The sequence below is a fragment of the Salvelinus namaycush genome, chromosome 5 (assembly GCF_016432855.1).
Source record: "Salvelinus namaycush isolate Seneca chromosome 5, SaNama_1.0, whole genome shotgun sequence".
In the NCBI taxonomy this organism is placed as follows: Eukaryota; Metazoa; Chordata; class Actinopteri; order Salmoniformes; family Salmonidae; genus Salvelinus; species Salvelinus namaycush.
In genome coordinates, this window is record NC_052311.1 from 7,011,478 (window position 1) to 7,029,272 (window position 17,795).

The 17,795-nt window shown below is 38.2% G+C and overlaps 2 protein-coding genes across 3 annotated transcripts in view; both read left to right on the plus strand.

Moving 5' to 3' along the window:
- Window positions 1-17,795, plus strand: part of LOC120047900 (BTB/POZ domain-containing protein KCTD16-like) — a 908,275-nt gene that overhangs the window by 410,021 nt on the left and 480,459 nt on the right. The gene's annotated exons all lie outside the window — the stretch shown is intronic.
- On the plus strand, window positions 547-12,184 carry LOC120047903. Of its 2 annotated transcripts, XR_005476945.1 has the most exons (5): window positions 547-1,225; window positions 1,580-1,715; window positions 2,022-2,058; window positions 2,260-2,870; window positions 11,561-12,184. XR_005476945.1 is itself a non-coding variant. In XM_038993494.1 (3 exons), exons 1-3 carry the CDS (start codon window positions 1,033-1,035, stop codon window positions 11,825-11,827), a joined length of 1,071 nt encoding a protein of 356 aa, XP_038849422.1. In that variant the 5' UTR covers window positions 547-1,032; the 3' UTR covers window positions 11,828-12,184. The 2 variants fall into 2 exon arrangements, 1 of the variants encoding a protein (XP_038849422.1); XM_038993494.1 differs by lacking the exons at window positions 1,580-1,715; window positions 2,022-2,058.

Consider the following 17,795-nt stretch of genomic DNA (forward strand, 5'->3'; position numbering starts at 1 on the left):
TGCTATGTTGTTGTCTTAGGTCTCTATGTAGTGTTGTCTCTCTTGTCGTGATGTGTGTTTTGTCCTATATTTATATTTGATTTATTTCTAATCCCAGCTCCCGTCCCCGCAGGAGGCCTTTTGCCTTTTGGTAGGCCGTCATTGTAAATAAGAATTTGTTCTTAACTGACATGCCCAGTTAAATAAAGTTTAAATAAAATAAAATAATATGTATTGCAGATTGACGCAAATTACATTTCAGTCAGTCAACAGTCTCAACCAAGTTCTGCTTACACTTATTTCATCTTGGGAAGATGTTGGTTAGGCTACATTGCTTATTACCTTTTCAAAAACATGAAAGGTTGGATACAACGTATATAGCATTAGACACGTAATACTTTTTTGTTGTTTAGACTTTTACAATAGAGAGACTACTTTTGTGTAGCCACACGATGGCGCCCACGGCCAAAGCCATTCGGTGAAGCGGAAGCTGTCATTTGCAAAAAGGAAACGTGAGAGATTTGATCTCTCTTCCGGATAATAGTTTTTTAAACGTGTTTTGTAGGATATAATCAAAGAGTTTCTAAACCCAGACGCGTAACATGGCAAGCATACCAGACCTGGATTTTAGAAGTCAATGAGAGAAGTAAAAAGTTATTCCTTAGTTGTTAATTTTCTCGAAATCCAAAGGCATAACCTATATTCGAGCCAAGTAGTTGAACATGTTATTACTCCAAACTCGTGAAAGTGACAAACTGACGAGTTTTCATTTTGCTCCCTTTGGAAACGACAGGCTGTGGTCTATCTTGGGTTAGTTATACCCAATGATGTGTTTCTGCGCATGAGCATAGCTAGCCAACGTCGCCATGACATCGCCTACAAGTCTTCATACTGTACTGTCTTTGATATAATATGTATCTCTATATCTATTACTGGTACATAACCATTATACCGTAGAATAAGAAGCTCACTTGCTACATTTTGACTACGTGAAATGTAACGTTACAGGCTGAGCAGAATAATACGGATTTATCGACTTTCATTCCGGTCAAAATGTCTAAACTACAGTTGCTGAACGTGTATGTTACTGAACGACTAACAGCGGCAGTTGCAGAGATATCCGTGGCGGTCGACAGAACGGTAGTAGAGTTGTATGAAGAAATCTCCCGTTCTAAGGAGGAGAATAACCGTCTGCGAAGGCTGTTGGATTTGGTTTTCAACCCGGAGATAAAGTTACACAAAGCAGGTTTGTATTGACTAGCTACTGTATTTGCCAGAATAGATTCCGACCCTACACTCGCTTACAGCTGCATTGGGGGTCGGACCCCATTCATAGTCATAGATGCTAACTGATGCTGCAGCCCAATTGATGATAGTATCTTCTGGTCAGGGGACTTTTGTTAATAAGAGCCCGACTCTCGTTCTTAACATTAAAACGCATCGCTTGCGGTACGGTTTTGGAAACATAAGGAACGTATCCTTCATATCAACAATAAACTATTTCCAAAATGACTATACACCGTAGGATTGGGGTTAGTGTTCCCACGGCCATATCTCCATGTTTACAGCTCTTTGTTTTTTAAAGTTTTTTTTTTTACAGAAGACAGATGGAAGACATAGTCGGTCACCTGTGCAAATTAGCTATCTAGCGTGGGCCGAACACCTGTATGTATACATAACTGGGGAGGAAGTGTCGTTTGACAACTGGGGGCACACACGGCATATAGATCTGTGCAGTAAGTGTATAATTATTTATTTGAGAGATTATTTATTGCAGATCAGGGGCATTATCTTATGTTTCGAATGTAGGATCCAACTAACTTGGTCATTCGTTAGTGTTGGGGGGAAAAGGAGATTTAGTTACATATCAGGAGATTGTTTTATTATATATCGCATCGTTTTGAAAATGTAGCAATGTATATCTTTTTTTTGCTAGTTCACCAAAACTCCATATCCTTTTCTCCATTTTCTTTTTAAAATCGTTTTCAGCACATTTATTTCCATGACTGATCAAAACTTGTTTTCTCTCTCTTGTCCCTCAGGAAGCCGGTCTGACCCCAGTGCAGCTGTATAGCAAGTGTAGGGTCGGAACCTATTCAGGCTACCTCTGTATTAGCTCAACTTAAAGGAATCAAACTGATATCAAGTTAATACAAGAATTGAGCTTCAATTGTAATATTGACTCTATAAAGATGTTCTAATCAATAACATGGAAGTGATCAAATAGCTAAGTAGCATTTTTAACATTCAATTCTAAGTAACTTTATATTTCTCCATCAGATGCCCAGCAGCTCACTCTCCCCATATCTGAAGAGGAGGTTCCCCCGGAACAGCAGCACTGTGAGCAGGAGTGGAGCCCCAGTCTGGTTCAGGAGGACCCAGTGCCCACACAGATTAAAGAGGAACAGGAGGAACTACAGACCAGTCAAGAGGAAGAGCAGCTTCTAGGGCTCTTTGATACCAAAGACTCCATATTCACTTCTCCCTGTGTGGAAAGTGACTGTGATCAGGAGAACCCATCTCAGCCCTCACATCTTTACCAAACCCAAACTGTGGAGGACAGAGAGAGGGGTTCTCTACTCACCAACACATCTATAGAGATCAAAATAGAACCTGATGGAGAGGATTACAGAGTATCAGAACCAGCCAGTGACACTCAGCCCCTCTCTGCAGTAAATCCAGACTGTTCTGCAGCTCCGAGTGAAAACATGGAAAGTGATGATGAGGTGGAGAGTGGAGGACTACAATCAGGGTCTAAGACACTCGAATCAAAAAGAAAACAGATTGAGAATGGAGAAAGGTTCCATACCAGTGCTGGAGGCAGGACGGCCACAATGTTGCCCCGTTTGACATCTTCTAGTCAAACGTATGCTGCTCCTTATTGTTGCAAGGTGTGTGAAATATTTTTTTAATTTGAGAAAAACACACACAGAGCATAAAGAATGCCAGTGTGGTGTATGTGGAAAAAACATATATATTCTACAGAAAGTATGACAGGTCACCTACAAACTCATACTGAAGAAAACATTTCTTGTCATGATTGTGGCAAATGTTTCTCTTAAGAATAGTGATCACACAATACATAGGAGTCACACAGCAGACAAACCATATTGGTGCAATCAATGTAGGACATACTACACACAGAACGTACACCTTAACCTGTTAACGCCTGGTGTGACATGTCACGGTGTCTCTAAACACCTGGGGCCTCATTCATCAGTGTGTACGCACAAAACATTCTCTAAACCTAGCATGTCATGGTGTCTCTAAACACCTGGGGCCTCATTCATCAGTGTGTACGCACAAAACATTCTCTAAACCTAGCATGTCACCGTGTCTCTAAACACCTGGGGCCTCATTCATCAGTGTGTACGCACAAAACATTCTCTAAACCTAGCATGTCACCGTGTCTCTAAACACCTGGGGCCTCATTCATCAGTGTGTACGCACAAAACATTCTCTAAACCTAGCATGTCACGGTGTCTCTAAACACCTGGTGCCTCATTCATCAGTGTGTACGCACAAAACATTCTCTAAACCTAGCATGTCACGGTGTCTCTAAACACCTGGGGCCTCATTCATCAGTGTGTACGCACAAAACATTCTCTAAACCTAGCATGTCACCGTGTCTCTAAACACCTGGGGCCTCATTCATCAGTGTGTACGCACAAAACATTCTCTAAACCTAGCATGTCACCGTGTCTCTAAACACCTGGGGCCTCATTCATCAGTGTGTACGCACAAAACATTCTCTAAACCTAGCATGTCACCGTGTCTCTAAACACCTGGGGCCTCATTCATCAGTGTGTACGCACAAAACATTCTCTAAACCTAGCATGTCACGGTGTCTCTAAACACCTGGGGCCTCATTCATCAGTGTGTACGCACAAAACATTCTCTAAACCTAGCATGTCACGGTGTCTCTAAACACCTGGTGCCTCATTCATCAGTGTGTACGCACAAAACATTCTCTAAACCTAGCATGTCACGGTGTCTCTAAACACCTGGGGCCTCATTCATCAGTGTGTACGCACAAAACATTCTCTAAACCTAGCATGTCACCGTGTCTCTAAACACCTGGGGCCTCATTCATCAGTGTGTACGCACAAAACATTCTCTAAACCTAGCATGTCACCGTGTCTCTAAACACCTGGGGCCTCATTCATCAGTGTGTACGCACAAAACATTCTCTAAACCTAGCATGTCACGGTGTCTCTAAACACCTGGGGCCTCATTCATCAGTGTGTACGCACAAAACATTCTCTAAACCTAGCATGTCACCGTGTCTCTAAACACCTGGGGCCTCATTCATCAGTTTTGAACTTGATAGGAAAGTGTGCGTATCTCCCCCCATGCATATACACAACTCCTAGTGGTTGATCAACTGTATTGCAAGCAAATCTTATTTAGGTGGAAATGGTTTGATGGAAATTATAATAATGGCTAATAAAAAGACAATGTAATCCTAATGATAAAACTGATGCATTTGCCGTTGGTATATCATATATTAATTTTACTTTTACTATTTAAAGTCCTAAATCATAATCACATTACAGGACATGTCTCTATTATATAGGACTAAATCATAATCATATTACAGGACATGTCTCTATTATTATATAGGACTAAATCATAATCATATTACAGGACATGTCTCTATTATATAGGACAAAATCATAATCACATTACAGGACATGTCTCTATTATTATATAGGACTAAATCATAATCACATTACAGGACATGTCTATTATTATATAGGACTAAATCATAATCACATTGGAGGACATGTCTCTATTATTATATAGGACTAAATCATAATCACATTACAGGACATGTCTCTATTATTATATAGGACTAAATCATAATCACATTACAGGACATGTCTATTAATATGTAGGACTAAATCATAATCACATTACAGGACATGTCTCTATTATTATATAGGACTAAATCATAATCATATTACAGGACATGTCTATTAATATGTAGGACTAAATCATAATCACATTACAGGACATGTCTATTATTATATAGGACTAAATCATAATCACATTACAGGACATGTCTCTATTATTATATAGGACTAAATCATAATCACATTACAGGACATGTCTCTATTATTATATAGGACTAAATCATAATCACATTGCAGGACATGTCTTATTATATAGGACTAAATCATAATCATATTACAGGACATGTCTCTATTATATAGGACAAAATCATAATCACATTACAGGACATGTCTCTATTATTATATAGGACTAAATCATAATCACATTACAGGACATGTCTATTATTATATAGGACTAAATCATAATCACATTGGAGGACATGTCTCTATTATTATATAGGACTAAATCATAATCACATTACAGGACATGTCTCTATTATTATATAGGACTAAATCATAATCACATTACAGGACATGTCTATTAATATGTAGGACTAAATCATAATCACATTACAGGACATGTCTCTATTATTATATAGGACTAAATCATAATCATATTACAGGACATGTCTCTATTATATAGGACAAAATCATAATCATATTACAGGACATGTCTATTAATATGTAGGACTAAATCATAATCACATTACAGGACATGTCTCTATTATTATATAGGACTAAATCATAATCACATTACAGGACATGTCTATTATTATATAGGACTAAATCATAATCACATTACAGGACATGTCTCTATTATTATATAGGACTAAATCATAATCACATTACAGGACATGTCTCTATTATTATATAGGACTAAATCATAATCACATTGCAGGACATGTCTTATTATATAGGACTAAATCATAATCACATTGGAGGACATGTCTCTATTATTATATAGGACTAAATCATAATCACATTGGAGGACATGTCTCTATTATTATATAGGACTAAATCATAATCACATTGGAGGACATGTCTCTATTATTATATAGGACTAAATCATAATCACATTGGAGGACATGTCTCTATTATTATATAGGACTAAATCATAATCACATTGGAGGACATGTCTCTATTATTATATAGGACTAAATCATAATCACATTACAGGACATGTCTCTATTATTATATAGGACTAAATCATAATCACATTGGAGGACATGTCTTATTATATAGGACTAAATCATAATCACATTACAGGACATGTCTCTATTATTATATAGGACTAAATCATAATCACATTGGAGGACATGTCTCTATTATTATATAGGACTAAATCATAATCACATTACAGGACATGTCTATTATTATATAGGACTAAATCATAATCACATTGGAGGACATGTCTTATTATATAGGACTAAATCATAATCACATTGGAGGACATGTCTCTATTATTATATAGGACTAAATCATAATCACATTGGAGGACATGTCTTATTATATAGGACTAAATCATAATCACATTGGAGGACATGTCTTATTATATAGGACTAAATCATAATCACATTACAGGACATGTCTCTATTATTATATAGGACTAAATCATAATCACATTGGAGGACATGTCTCTATTATTATATAGGACTAAATCATAATCACATTGGAGGACATGTCTTATTATATAGGAATAAATCATAATCACATTACAGGACATGTCTCTATTATTATATAGGACTAAATCATAATCACATTACAGGACATGTCTCTATTATTATATAGGACTAAATCATAATCACATTGGAGGACATGTCTCTATTATTATATAGGACTAAATCATAATCACATTACAGGACATGTCTATTATTATATAGGACTAAATCATAATCACATTACAGGACATGTCTCTATTATTATATAGGACTAAATCATAATCACATTACAGGACATGTCTCTATTATTATATAGGACTAAATCATAATCACATTACAGGACATGTCTCTATTATTATATAGGACTAAATCATAATCACATTACAGGACATGTCTCTATTATTATATAGGACTAAATCATAATCACATTACAGGACATGTCTCTATTATTATATAGGACTAAATCATAATCACATTACAGGACATGTCTATTATTATATAGGACTAAATCATAATCACATTACAGGACATGTCTCTATTATTATATAGGACTAAATCATAATCACATTGGAGGACATGTCTCTATTATTATATAGGACTAAATCATAATCACATTGGAGGACATGTCTCTATTATTATATAGGACTAAATCATAATCACATTGGAGGACATGTCTATTATTATATAGGACTAAATCATAATCACATTGGAGGACATGTCTTATTATATAGGACTAAATCATAATCACATTACAGGACATGTCTCTATTATTATATAGGACTAAATCATAATCACATTGGAGGACATGTCTCTATTATTATATAGGACTAAATCATAATCACATTGGAGGACATGTCTTATTATATAGGACTAAATCATAATCACATTACAGGACATGTCTCTATTATTATATAGGACTAAATCATAATCACATTGGAGGACATGTCTCTATTATTATATAGGACTAAATCATAATCACATTGGAGGACATGTCTTATTATATAGGACTAAATCATAATCGCATTACAGGACATGTCTCTATTATTATATAGGACTAAATCATAATCACATTGGAGGACATGTCTCTATTATTATATAGGACTAAATCATAATCACATTGGAGGACATGTCTCTATTATTATATAGGACTAAATCATAATCACATTGGAGGACATGTCTATTATTATATAGGACTAAATCATAATCACATTGGAGGACATGTCTTATTATATAGGACTAAATCATAATCACATTGGAGGACATGTCTTATTATATAGGACTAAATCATAATCACATTACAGGACATGTCTCTATTATTATATAGGACTAAATCATAATCACATTGGAGGACATGTCTCTATTATTATATAGGACTAAATCATAATCACATTGGAGGACATGTCTTATTATATAGGACTAAATCATAATCACATTACAGGACATGTCTCTATTATTATATAGGACTAAATCATAATCACATTGGAGGACATGTCTCTATTATTATATAGGACTAAATCATAATCACATTGGAGGACATGTCTTATTATATAGGACTAAATCATAATCACATTACAGGACATGTCTCTATTATTATATAGGACTAAATCATAATCACATTGGAGGACATGTCTCTATTATTATATAGGACTAAATCATAATCACATTGGAGGACATGTCTTATTATATAGGACTAAATCATAATCACATTGGAGGACATGTCTCTATTATTATATAGGACTAAATCATAATCACATTACAGGACATGTCTCTATTATTATATAGGACTAAATCATAATCACATTGGAGGACATGTCTCTATTATTATATAGGACTAAATCATAATCACATTGGAGGACATGTCTTATTATATAGGACTAAATCATAATCACATTACAGGACATGTCTCTATTATTATATAGGACTAAATCATAATCACATTACAGGACATGTCTCTATTATTATATAGGACTAAATCATAATCACATTGGAGGACATGTCTCTATTATTATATAGGACTAAATCATAATCACATTGGAGGACATGTCTCTATTATTATATAGGACTAAATCATAATCACATTACAGGACATGTCTCTATTATTATATAGGACTAAATCATAATCACATTGGAGGACATGTCTATTAATATGTAGGACTAAATCATAATCACATTACAGGACATGTCTATTATTATATAGGACTAAATCATAATCACATTGAAGGACATGTCTTATTATATAGGACTAAATCATAATCGCATTACAGGACATGTCTCTATTATTATATAGGACTAAATCATAATCACATTGGAGGACATGTCTCTATTATTATATAGGACTAAATCATAATCACATTACAGGACATGTCTATTATTATATAGGACTAAATCATAATCACATTACAGGACATGTCTCTATTATTATATAGGACTAAATCATAATCACATTACAGGACATGTCTCTATTATTATATAGGACTAAATCATAATCACATTGGAGGACATGTCTCTATTATTATATAGGACTAAATCATAATCACATTACAGGACATGTCTCTATTATTATATAGGACTAAATCATAATCACATTACAGGACATGTCTCTATTATTATATAGGACTAAATCATAATCACATTACAGGACATGTCTATTATTATATAGGACTAAAGTTTGTAGTGTTTTGTGTAAAAAAAAACGGTAAAATCACCAGGAATTCAGCAACAAATGTGTTAAATTCAGGAAATCTGTTCCCAAGTATTCCCATGAATAGAAAAAGAGACATATGTGATCGTGTCTCAATGTTATTCAACGTATGAAATGATTGTTATTTTCAAATACAATCTATTTTTGCGTTTAGTTGGGGTCAATTTGCAGTGTCTCTCCTTTTCTGACATGACTAGTTTATTCCTGCTACACAACAGGGATGCACTGGTCTCATTGCACCACCCTCTGTAGAGCTTTGCGGTCGAGGGCGGTGCTGTTGCCATCCCAAGCAGTGATTCAGCCAGTCAAGATGCTCTTGATGGTGCAGCTGTAGAACTTTTTGAGGAGCCGAGGGTCCATGCAAAATCTTTTCAACGTCCTGAGGGGGAACAGACGCTGTCGTGCCCTCTTCATGGGTGTGGTTGTGTGTGGACCAGAGTTTGTAATTGGAGTTGAGCTGTTGGAAATTCCACTCATCGCTTACGGATCAGTCTTTGCTCACCGCTCCAGCTCTCAACTTCTTTTCCCTCTAAATATCGCTCAGCGCTCACAGGGAAAAAAATACTGCCTTTCCAAATTCACTTCATTCATTTTTTGTTTAAAAATATAATTTAACAAACTCCTCATCTACTTTTGTGACTATGTAACATTTGTTTTTGAAGTAGGCTATCGTAAGAAGCTTCAACATTCCTACAACATGTAGGCTATTGAACCACGACCTACATGATGCTATGAGAACGCTGGGTTTAAAAAAACAACTGGCAATTTCTCCAATCTATTGCAGCTCAGATACTTCAGTTGTAACTGGCTCTGTTGCGCTCACATTTTACAGTTGATAGAAAACTTTTTCACTGTTACAAACGTAGACTTCTCTTTTTTAACAATAGCCTTTGAAGAAATCAAAACGTCTCCAGTGCTGCTGCATGGGCTTATTGGTTGTCTGGCTATATATATTACACAGGCTGTGACCTATTTCTTGGTCGACTCATATCAACATCTCTGCGCGTTAGTGGTGGGGTAGGCTAAATAACTACAACAGAACAGTGATCAAGGAAATGGAAAATGCCCAGAGCTCATGGCTGATCGGTATCGGAGCAAAATTGAAATGGGCAGACGCTCCACATTTATTTATTTTTTTATACACTCCACGCTCAAGCCAAATTATTCTCCACTCCAGCTCCACTTCCATCCTCTGGTGTGGACCATGTTAAGTCCTTAGTGATGTGGACACTAAGACCCGCCCCACTACAGCCCCGTCGATGTGGATGTGGTGCTCTCCCCTCTTTCTCCTATAGCTCCTTGGTCTTACTGACGTTGAAGGAGAGGTTGTTATCCTTGCACCACCCTGCCAAGTCTCTGACCGGCTGCCTCGTCCATGACCAGGCCTACCACCTTCATGTTGTCAGCAAACTTGATGACGGTGTTGGAGTTGTACGTGACCACACAGTCGTGAGGGAACAGGGAGTACAGGAGGGGACTAAGCACACACCCTTGAGGGCCCCCTGTGTTGAGGGTTAGCGTGGCAGAGGTGTTGTTGCCTACCCTGTCCAATCATATCCAGGTGGAGGAGGGCAGTGTAAAGTGCAGTAGAGATTGTGTCATCTATGGATCTGTTGGGGCGGTATGCAAATTGAAGTGGGTCATTCAATAGCCAACAATGCTCGAAAGTAAACAGACCCGTAGCCTATTTAAAATATTTGACGATATGGATATGCTACAGCATTGTTGTGCGATAGGAACGTGACATCATAGCCTTTCATCTCAGAGCCTATACCAAGGCAGGAGATAGAAACACAATCATGTATTGATGAGTTAAATATTGAACAACAATTTGTCTTTTTCATAAAAGTGTGGGCTGTAGCATTTTACTTTGAAATTGTTCGAATAGACAATCAATCTTGCAGAATGTGCGGCCAGTGATTGGCACCAGCTATAGGCAGCATGCATTTTTTGATTTAAAAAAAAACCTACAGAAATGTGATCAAATTTGCCATTGCGCTTTCTTTTAGAAATTGTCATGGCCCAGTTCCAACATCTCTATATCATACAGCAAAAATAGTTTGTCTCTGATTTATCAATGACAACATGGGTATATGTTGAATGCAACAGTTTTATAAATCCCAATAATTTGTCGTGTGTGTGTGCACACTCTGGCTGGCTGTATTTCATACGTGTTCCTCTTTTTTCAGCATCCCACCCAAGAAACGTTCAACTGTTCAAGATGCTTTTGCATTCATCACTATGACGACAGTGATTAACTGCTAATAATAATAGTAACTCATTATGATAATGATAATAATGATGATATTGTATGATTATTTGGTTAGGTTGCCACAGGCCTGAACCAAGCTAATACAAGAGGACGTCCAGCTGCTGACGCCATACACCCTCCAAAGCCACCCAAAGTGGTCCGTACTGGAGTTACCGATGATGTCCGCACGGATCAAATTGAACACTGGCCAGTGAAATGTGAGACGCGGGGTCGCTGCAAAGTCTGCCAGAAAAATGTAACGAATACCCTCTGTCAGAAATGTGACGTAAGACTGTGTTTCACTTTTGAGAGGAATTGCTACAAGTTGTACCACATGCCTTAGTGCAAGATGTTTACAATGCAGACATAATTACACACTGACAAGATGAACAACTTGTTCAATATATATGATGCTTCTTTTAGAACTTGGATTTCAGAAGTGATGAGTCAGGCTTCATGATGAACGTTTATATTTCAATGGTTTTATGACATTGTATTGCTGTTGTTATATTTAAACGCAATGTTACACATTGATACACACACACTCTCTTCTGTCTTTATCAGAGTCTAATATGTTATGAATTATTATTGAGATTTTGTGTATTTATGAAGATTTTGCCATTTCTTTTGCAATTCAGGACTTAACTCAGGGTTATACTTGGTTCACATTGAAATAAAGCTGTAAGATTTGATAAACTGAGTGGTTTCTGTGTTTTGTATTTAAAAGAGACATATGTTACAGTATATGTAATATGTTATTTGGGTCTCCTAATCACAGTTTCATTTTCATGCAAGGACAACTGGGTCTGGGTATCTAAGGGTTAAATGTCATATGAGAACTCATACAGGGGAGAAATAATTTAGGTGCAAAAAGGTGGAAAATCAAATCAAACTTTTGTCACATGCACCGAATACAACAAGTGTAGACTTTACCGTGAAATGCTTATTTACAAGTCCTTAACCAACAGTGCAGTTCAAGAAGAGTTATGAAGATATTTACCAAGTAGACAAAAGTAAAATGTAATGATAAAAAGTAACACAATAAGAATTACAATAACGAGGCTATATACAGGGGGCACCGGTACCGAGGCAGTGTGCGGGGGTACAGGTTAGTCTAGGTAATTTGTACATGTAGGTGGGGGTGAAGTGACTGCATAGATAATAAACAGCGAGTAGCAGCAGTGTACAAAAGGGAGGGGTCAATGTAAATTGTCCGGTGGCGATTGAATTGTTCAGCAGTCATGGCTTGGGGGTAGAAGCTGTTGAGGAGCCTTGTGGTCCTAGACGTGGCCCTCCGGTACTGCTTGCCGTGCGGTAGCATAGAAAACTAGCTTGGATGACTGGAGTCTCTGACAATTTATGGGCTTTCCTCTGACACCGCCTAAGCGAAGGTATATACTGAACAAAAATATTAATGCAACATGTAAAGTGTTGGTCCCATGTTTCATGATCTGAAATAAAAGATCCCATAAATGTTCCATAAGCACAAAAAGCTTATTTCTCTCAATTGTTGTGCACAAATGTGTTTACATCCCTGTTAGTGAGCATTTCTCCTTTGCCAAGATAATTAATCCACCTGACAGGTGTGGCATATCAAGAAGCTGAATAAACAGCATGATCATTACACAGGTGCAACTTGTGCTGGGGACAGTAAAGGCCAAACTAATCTTAATTTTCAAGGTAATGGGTGATTTAAACTTAAGACGGCAATAGACGTCAGGAACTTGGCTGTGAGCTAACCGACCAGAGCTGCATTTGTTCAATTCTATTATCAGAGTGTGCCAGTGGACTGCTGGTTTAGTGAGAAAGTGTTTCTTGTGAGGTTTTCTGTCCTCAGATACAGAGAGCTGTGAAAGCCTGTCTGCAAATGAAGAGGTCCCAATGAAGAGCAGTGGTTCTCAGTCCTGGGGACTCAAAGGGTTGCACATTTTTGTTTTTGCCTTAGCACTGCACAGCTGATTCAGATTATCAACTCATCATCAATCTTCAAGTGGTATTTATGTATTCATATTGATGCTATCCTTGATATGATCCTGCTGTTGCCACATGCTACACATTTACATGTGTGTGTGTGCACATCCATCTATCTATCCAATGTTATCATGATTTCATATGAGACATTATACTTTCGTAATCCACAATGACCTGGTGATGTGAAAGTATAATAATGACATTATCTTCCATATTCCTACAAATACCCTTTAAGTGGTAATTCCTTCAAAACAATTTCCTACAGTTACCTTGTAGGGCACTGCACAGTTGGGTGACCAGGACCATCTGGGACTGCCTCCTGGAGGAATTCAGGTGTGTATGAGTGCTACCTGTGTCCTGCATAACTTCATGAGGATGGACACGAGGACCAGGAGGGGATCTGCAGCTCGCAGTCGTGTGCCAGAGGAGAAGTCTGCTGCTCTGCAGGATGTTTCAAGCATGGGGGCCAACAACGCAGAACGGGAGGCAATCCATGTGCGGGAGATCTTCACCTCCTACTTCTTCGAAGAGGGTGCTGTTCCCTGGCAACACCATAGACTACACTATGCACAACCAAAGACTATTTTAAGAGACATCCACATTGCAATAACAGTATTCTTCCATTTACGTAGCTATGTCAACTACAGTTATTAAATTCCCAGTTTCTCTCCCTTTGGTTTCTACTTCTCAGGTGAGGGTGCTGTTTAGGTAAGGGTGATGTCTGTACAAAACCAAAACAGGCTATTTTAAATCACCCATGTTGAAAAATGTAGAACAATTAGATACCCTATAACCCACACCTACACACTCATGTATCAATCTGATTGATGGATTGTGTTGTGTAGTAAGCAGGCTCAGGTGTATAACTGGGGCTCCTTCCACCTTCAGAGAATACTCAAGAGGACCAACTATGGAGAATAGTAAGACACTTCATTATTTATATTTATATAAGTACACTATATTGTTTGTCCTTGTGTGTCTGTGCATGTTTTTCAGTATAAAGTACTCTGCAGCCACTTAGTGTGGACACCAGGTGAGGCCACACACAGATTCCTGTTGAACACTGTCTCTTTAACTACCTTATTTTCCCAATAACAGTCTCTCTCCTTCACTTCATCCCTCTCCCCCCTTCTCCCTAAATCCTCTAGGGTTATATCAGCTGTGTCGGTAAAACCCTCCAACATCTGAACTTGCTACATAGAGAGCACAGCATGATCAGAGGTGAGAGGTCACTTGGTCGGGTCAACAGGAAGTATTATTAAAGAGATGCTTGTGTAACGGATGTGAAATGGCTAGCTAGTTAGCGGGTACGCGCTAGTAGCGTTTCAATCAGTTACGTCACTTGCTCTGAAACCTAGATGTAGTGTTGCCCCTTGCTCTGCAAGGGCCGTGGCCTTTGTGGAGCGATGGGTAACGATGCTTCGTGGGCGACCGTTGCTGATGTGTGCAGAGGGTCCCTGGTTCGCGCCCGTGTCGGGGCGAGGGGACGGTTTAAATTTTTACTGTTACATTGATGCTGTTGACCCGGATCACTGGTTGCTGCGGAAAAAGGAGGAGGTTGAAAGGGGGGTGAGTGTAACGGATGTGAAATGGCTAGCTAGTTAGCGGGTACGCGCTAGTAGCGTTTCAATCAGTTACGTCACTTGCTCTGAAACCTAGATGTAGTGTTGCCCCTTGCTCTGCAAGGGCCGTGGCTTTTGTGGAGCGATGGGTAACGATGCTTCGTGAGTGTCAGTTGTTGATGTGTGCAGAGGGTCCCTGGTTCGCGCCCGGGTATGGGCGAGGGGACGGTTTAAAGTTATACTGTTACACTTGACATTGAAATACAGATAGAGATGCAGTAGTCCAAGAGTTAATGATCCAAGGTCAGTTTTACATTTCACCTCCTGATGATTATGATGCCTGACAGTGTTAGAATAAAGACAAAACACAAGGCTTAAACATGCTCTCTCTTTCTCCATTTGTCTCTCGTCTGCAGGTATGTTTTGATGTGAGAGAGGATGCCAACCCCCAGTCCCGTCATCGCCACCTCACCCGCTCTAGTGGTTAGAGTGTTGGGCCAGTAACCGAAAGGTTGCTGGATCGAATCCCCGAGCTGACAAGGTAAAAATCTGTCGTTCTGCCCGAGCAAAGCAGTTAACCCACTGTTCCCTGGGCACCGAAGACGTGGATGTCGATTAAGGCAGCCCCCCGCACCTCTCTGATTTAGAGGGGTTGGGTTAAATGCGGAAGACACATTTCAGTTGAACAACTGACCAGGTGTCCCCCTTTCCCTTCCCTTCCTAAGATAACCTGACTGGGAGCCCAAGGCTGGTTAGGAGACACCACTAGAGACACTTATGTAATTGTGATGAACTGTTAGGTTCTAATTCTCAGAGTAAAAACTCAACAGACACTATGAAAGCTTAAACCGAGTTTATTCAATCAATCAAGTTTATTTTATATAGCCCTTCGTACATCAGCTAATATCTCGAAGTGCTGTACAGAAACCCAGCCTAAAACCCCAAACAGCAAGCAATGCAGGTGTAGAAGCACGGTGACTAGGAAAAACTCCCTAGAAAGGCCAAAACCTAGGAAGAAACCTAGAGAGGAACCAGGCTATGAGGGGTGGCCAGTCCTCTTCTGGCTGTGCCGGGTGGAGATTATAACAGAACATGGCCAAGATGTTCAAAATGTTCATAAATGACAAGCATGGTCAAATAATAATCAGGAATAAATGTCAGTTTATTCTTCCCAGAGGGTCAATACTACTGCATTAGACAAAGACATTGTTCACACAAGCACTGATATTTAACCATTTCTCCTAGGCTGAGTCTCCTACACATCTGAACAAACATTGTATCTTTACTGCAATGCCTGCCAGTGTGATCGCTTTCCCTACACTCAGCACATTCCAAGCTTAATTACACACACTATATACCTTCTTCCTACAGATAACCATTAACTTCTGGTGTAGACCCTCTAAATCAAAGCACTCAATATTTCAATAGGATACCTGATAATTAACCCTATCCCAAGTTTAGGTGTTAGTACCCAGAATCCATCAGAACTAAGAGAATATTAGGATAGCGCTGTGATTCATTAATCATATGCTGTCTTCCCTGCTTCTCTGTTCTTACCTCTTTCGCTATCTGTCTTTTACACCTCTTGCCACCTCCTCTTTCTTCCTCTGTTTTTATAATTCACAACGGATGTGCATTGAAGTACAGATTGAACTGGTATTTATAATATTACAATTATAATATTTATAATGCATGTATTATGTATTTATAACACATGGATAATGAACATCTTTCAATAAAGCGTTTCATATTATCTACTGGTTGAAATGAAGTCTCTCATTTGATGAAATACTACACCTATCCCGTGTTTATCAGATCAATGCAGATAAAGGAAATTAGATATATTAAGATGAACCTGTTTTAGAGTATTTACATGATGCATAGGAAGTGTAGTGTGCTGTTTTCAAATTATATTTCTGTATATATTAATTACAAATCAGCCTTTAACTAGTAAAATCATGTTTCTAGTCTAATGCATAGTTACAATGTGTAACCATTGATGTCACAGGACCAAGATTGGTAAACACTGTTGAAGTGTATAATTGTAATACATACATGCAGACACAGCATCATTCAAAGACTGGAATTTGATACTCCTGGTATTGGATATGACTGAAAAATAATCCCAAAGACATTCATACCTGAACTGCACCTTTATTTGCAAAGGTAGAGTACATGGTCAGTGAATATATTAAATGTACAGGCTACAATGTGGGGATCTCAAGCATGGTAATAACTACATGTATATACGGCATCTTTGGCACAAAGTTATATTATATTCTACTCAATCCATAGGCTTCATTAATGTCATTGACTGTTTTGAAGTTGATATAACTGGCTATGATAGCTGAGGTTCATAGCTAGGTTCTGAACTAATATGTTGACTGTAATGAAACGGGCATGGAGCAGGTCTCGAACCCTCGTCCTCTCGAACCCTCGCTATCGACTGTCGCAAAAGCATACTCGAACGGTAGAGTCGATTTCCGCGCTTATAAACCCAAGATCGTTACAATACCAAATGTTTTAGGGTCCATAAACAGATCAGTAACATGGCTAGCTACACATCCATAGGCATACAGGTATTTTTATCCTCCACTTTTTATCCTGTGTGGCAACATCCAAACTTTTTCCCAACAGATATTATCAATAAATCCATTCCAATAAGGCATGACATAAGGTATACAACATCCTGCTGAAACAAGGTTCGTATCGCTCTGTTGTTGAATGGACCAAAAGAGAAACAAATCTTTCCTACTGATGAGTCAACAGGGTCAATAG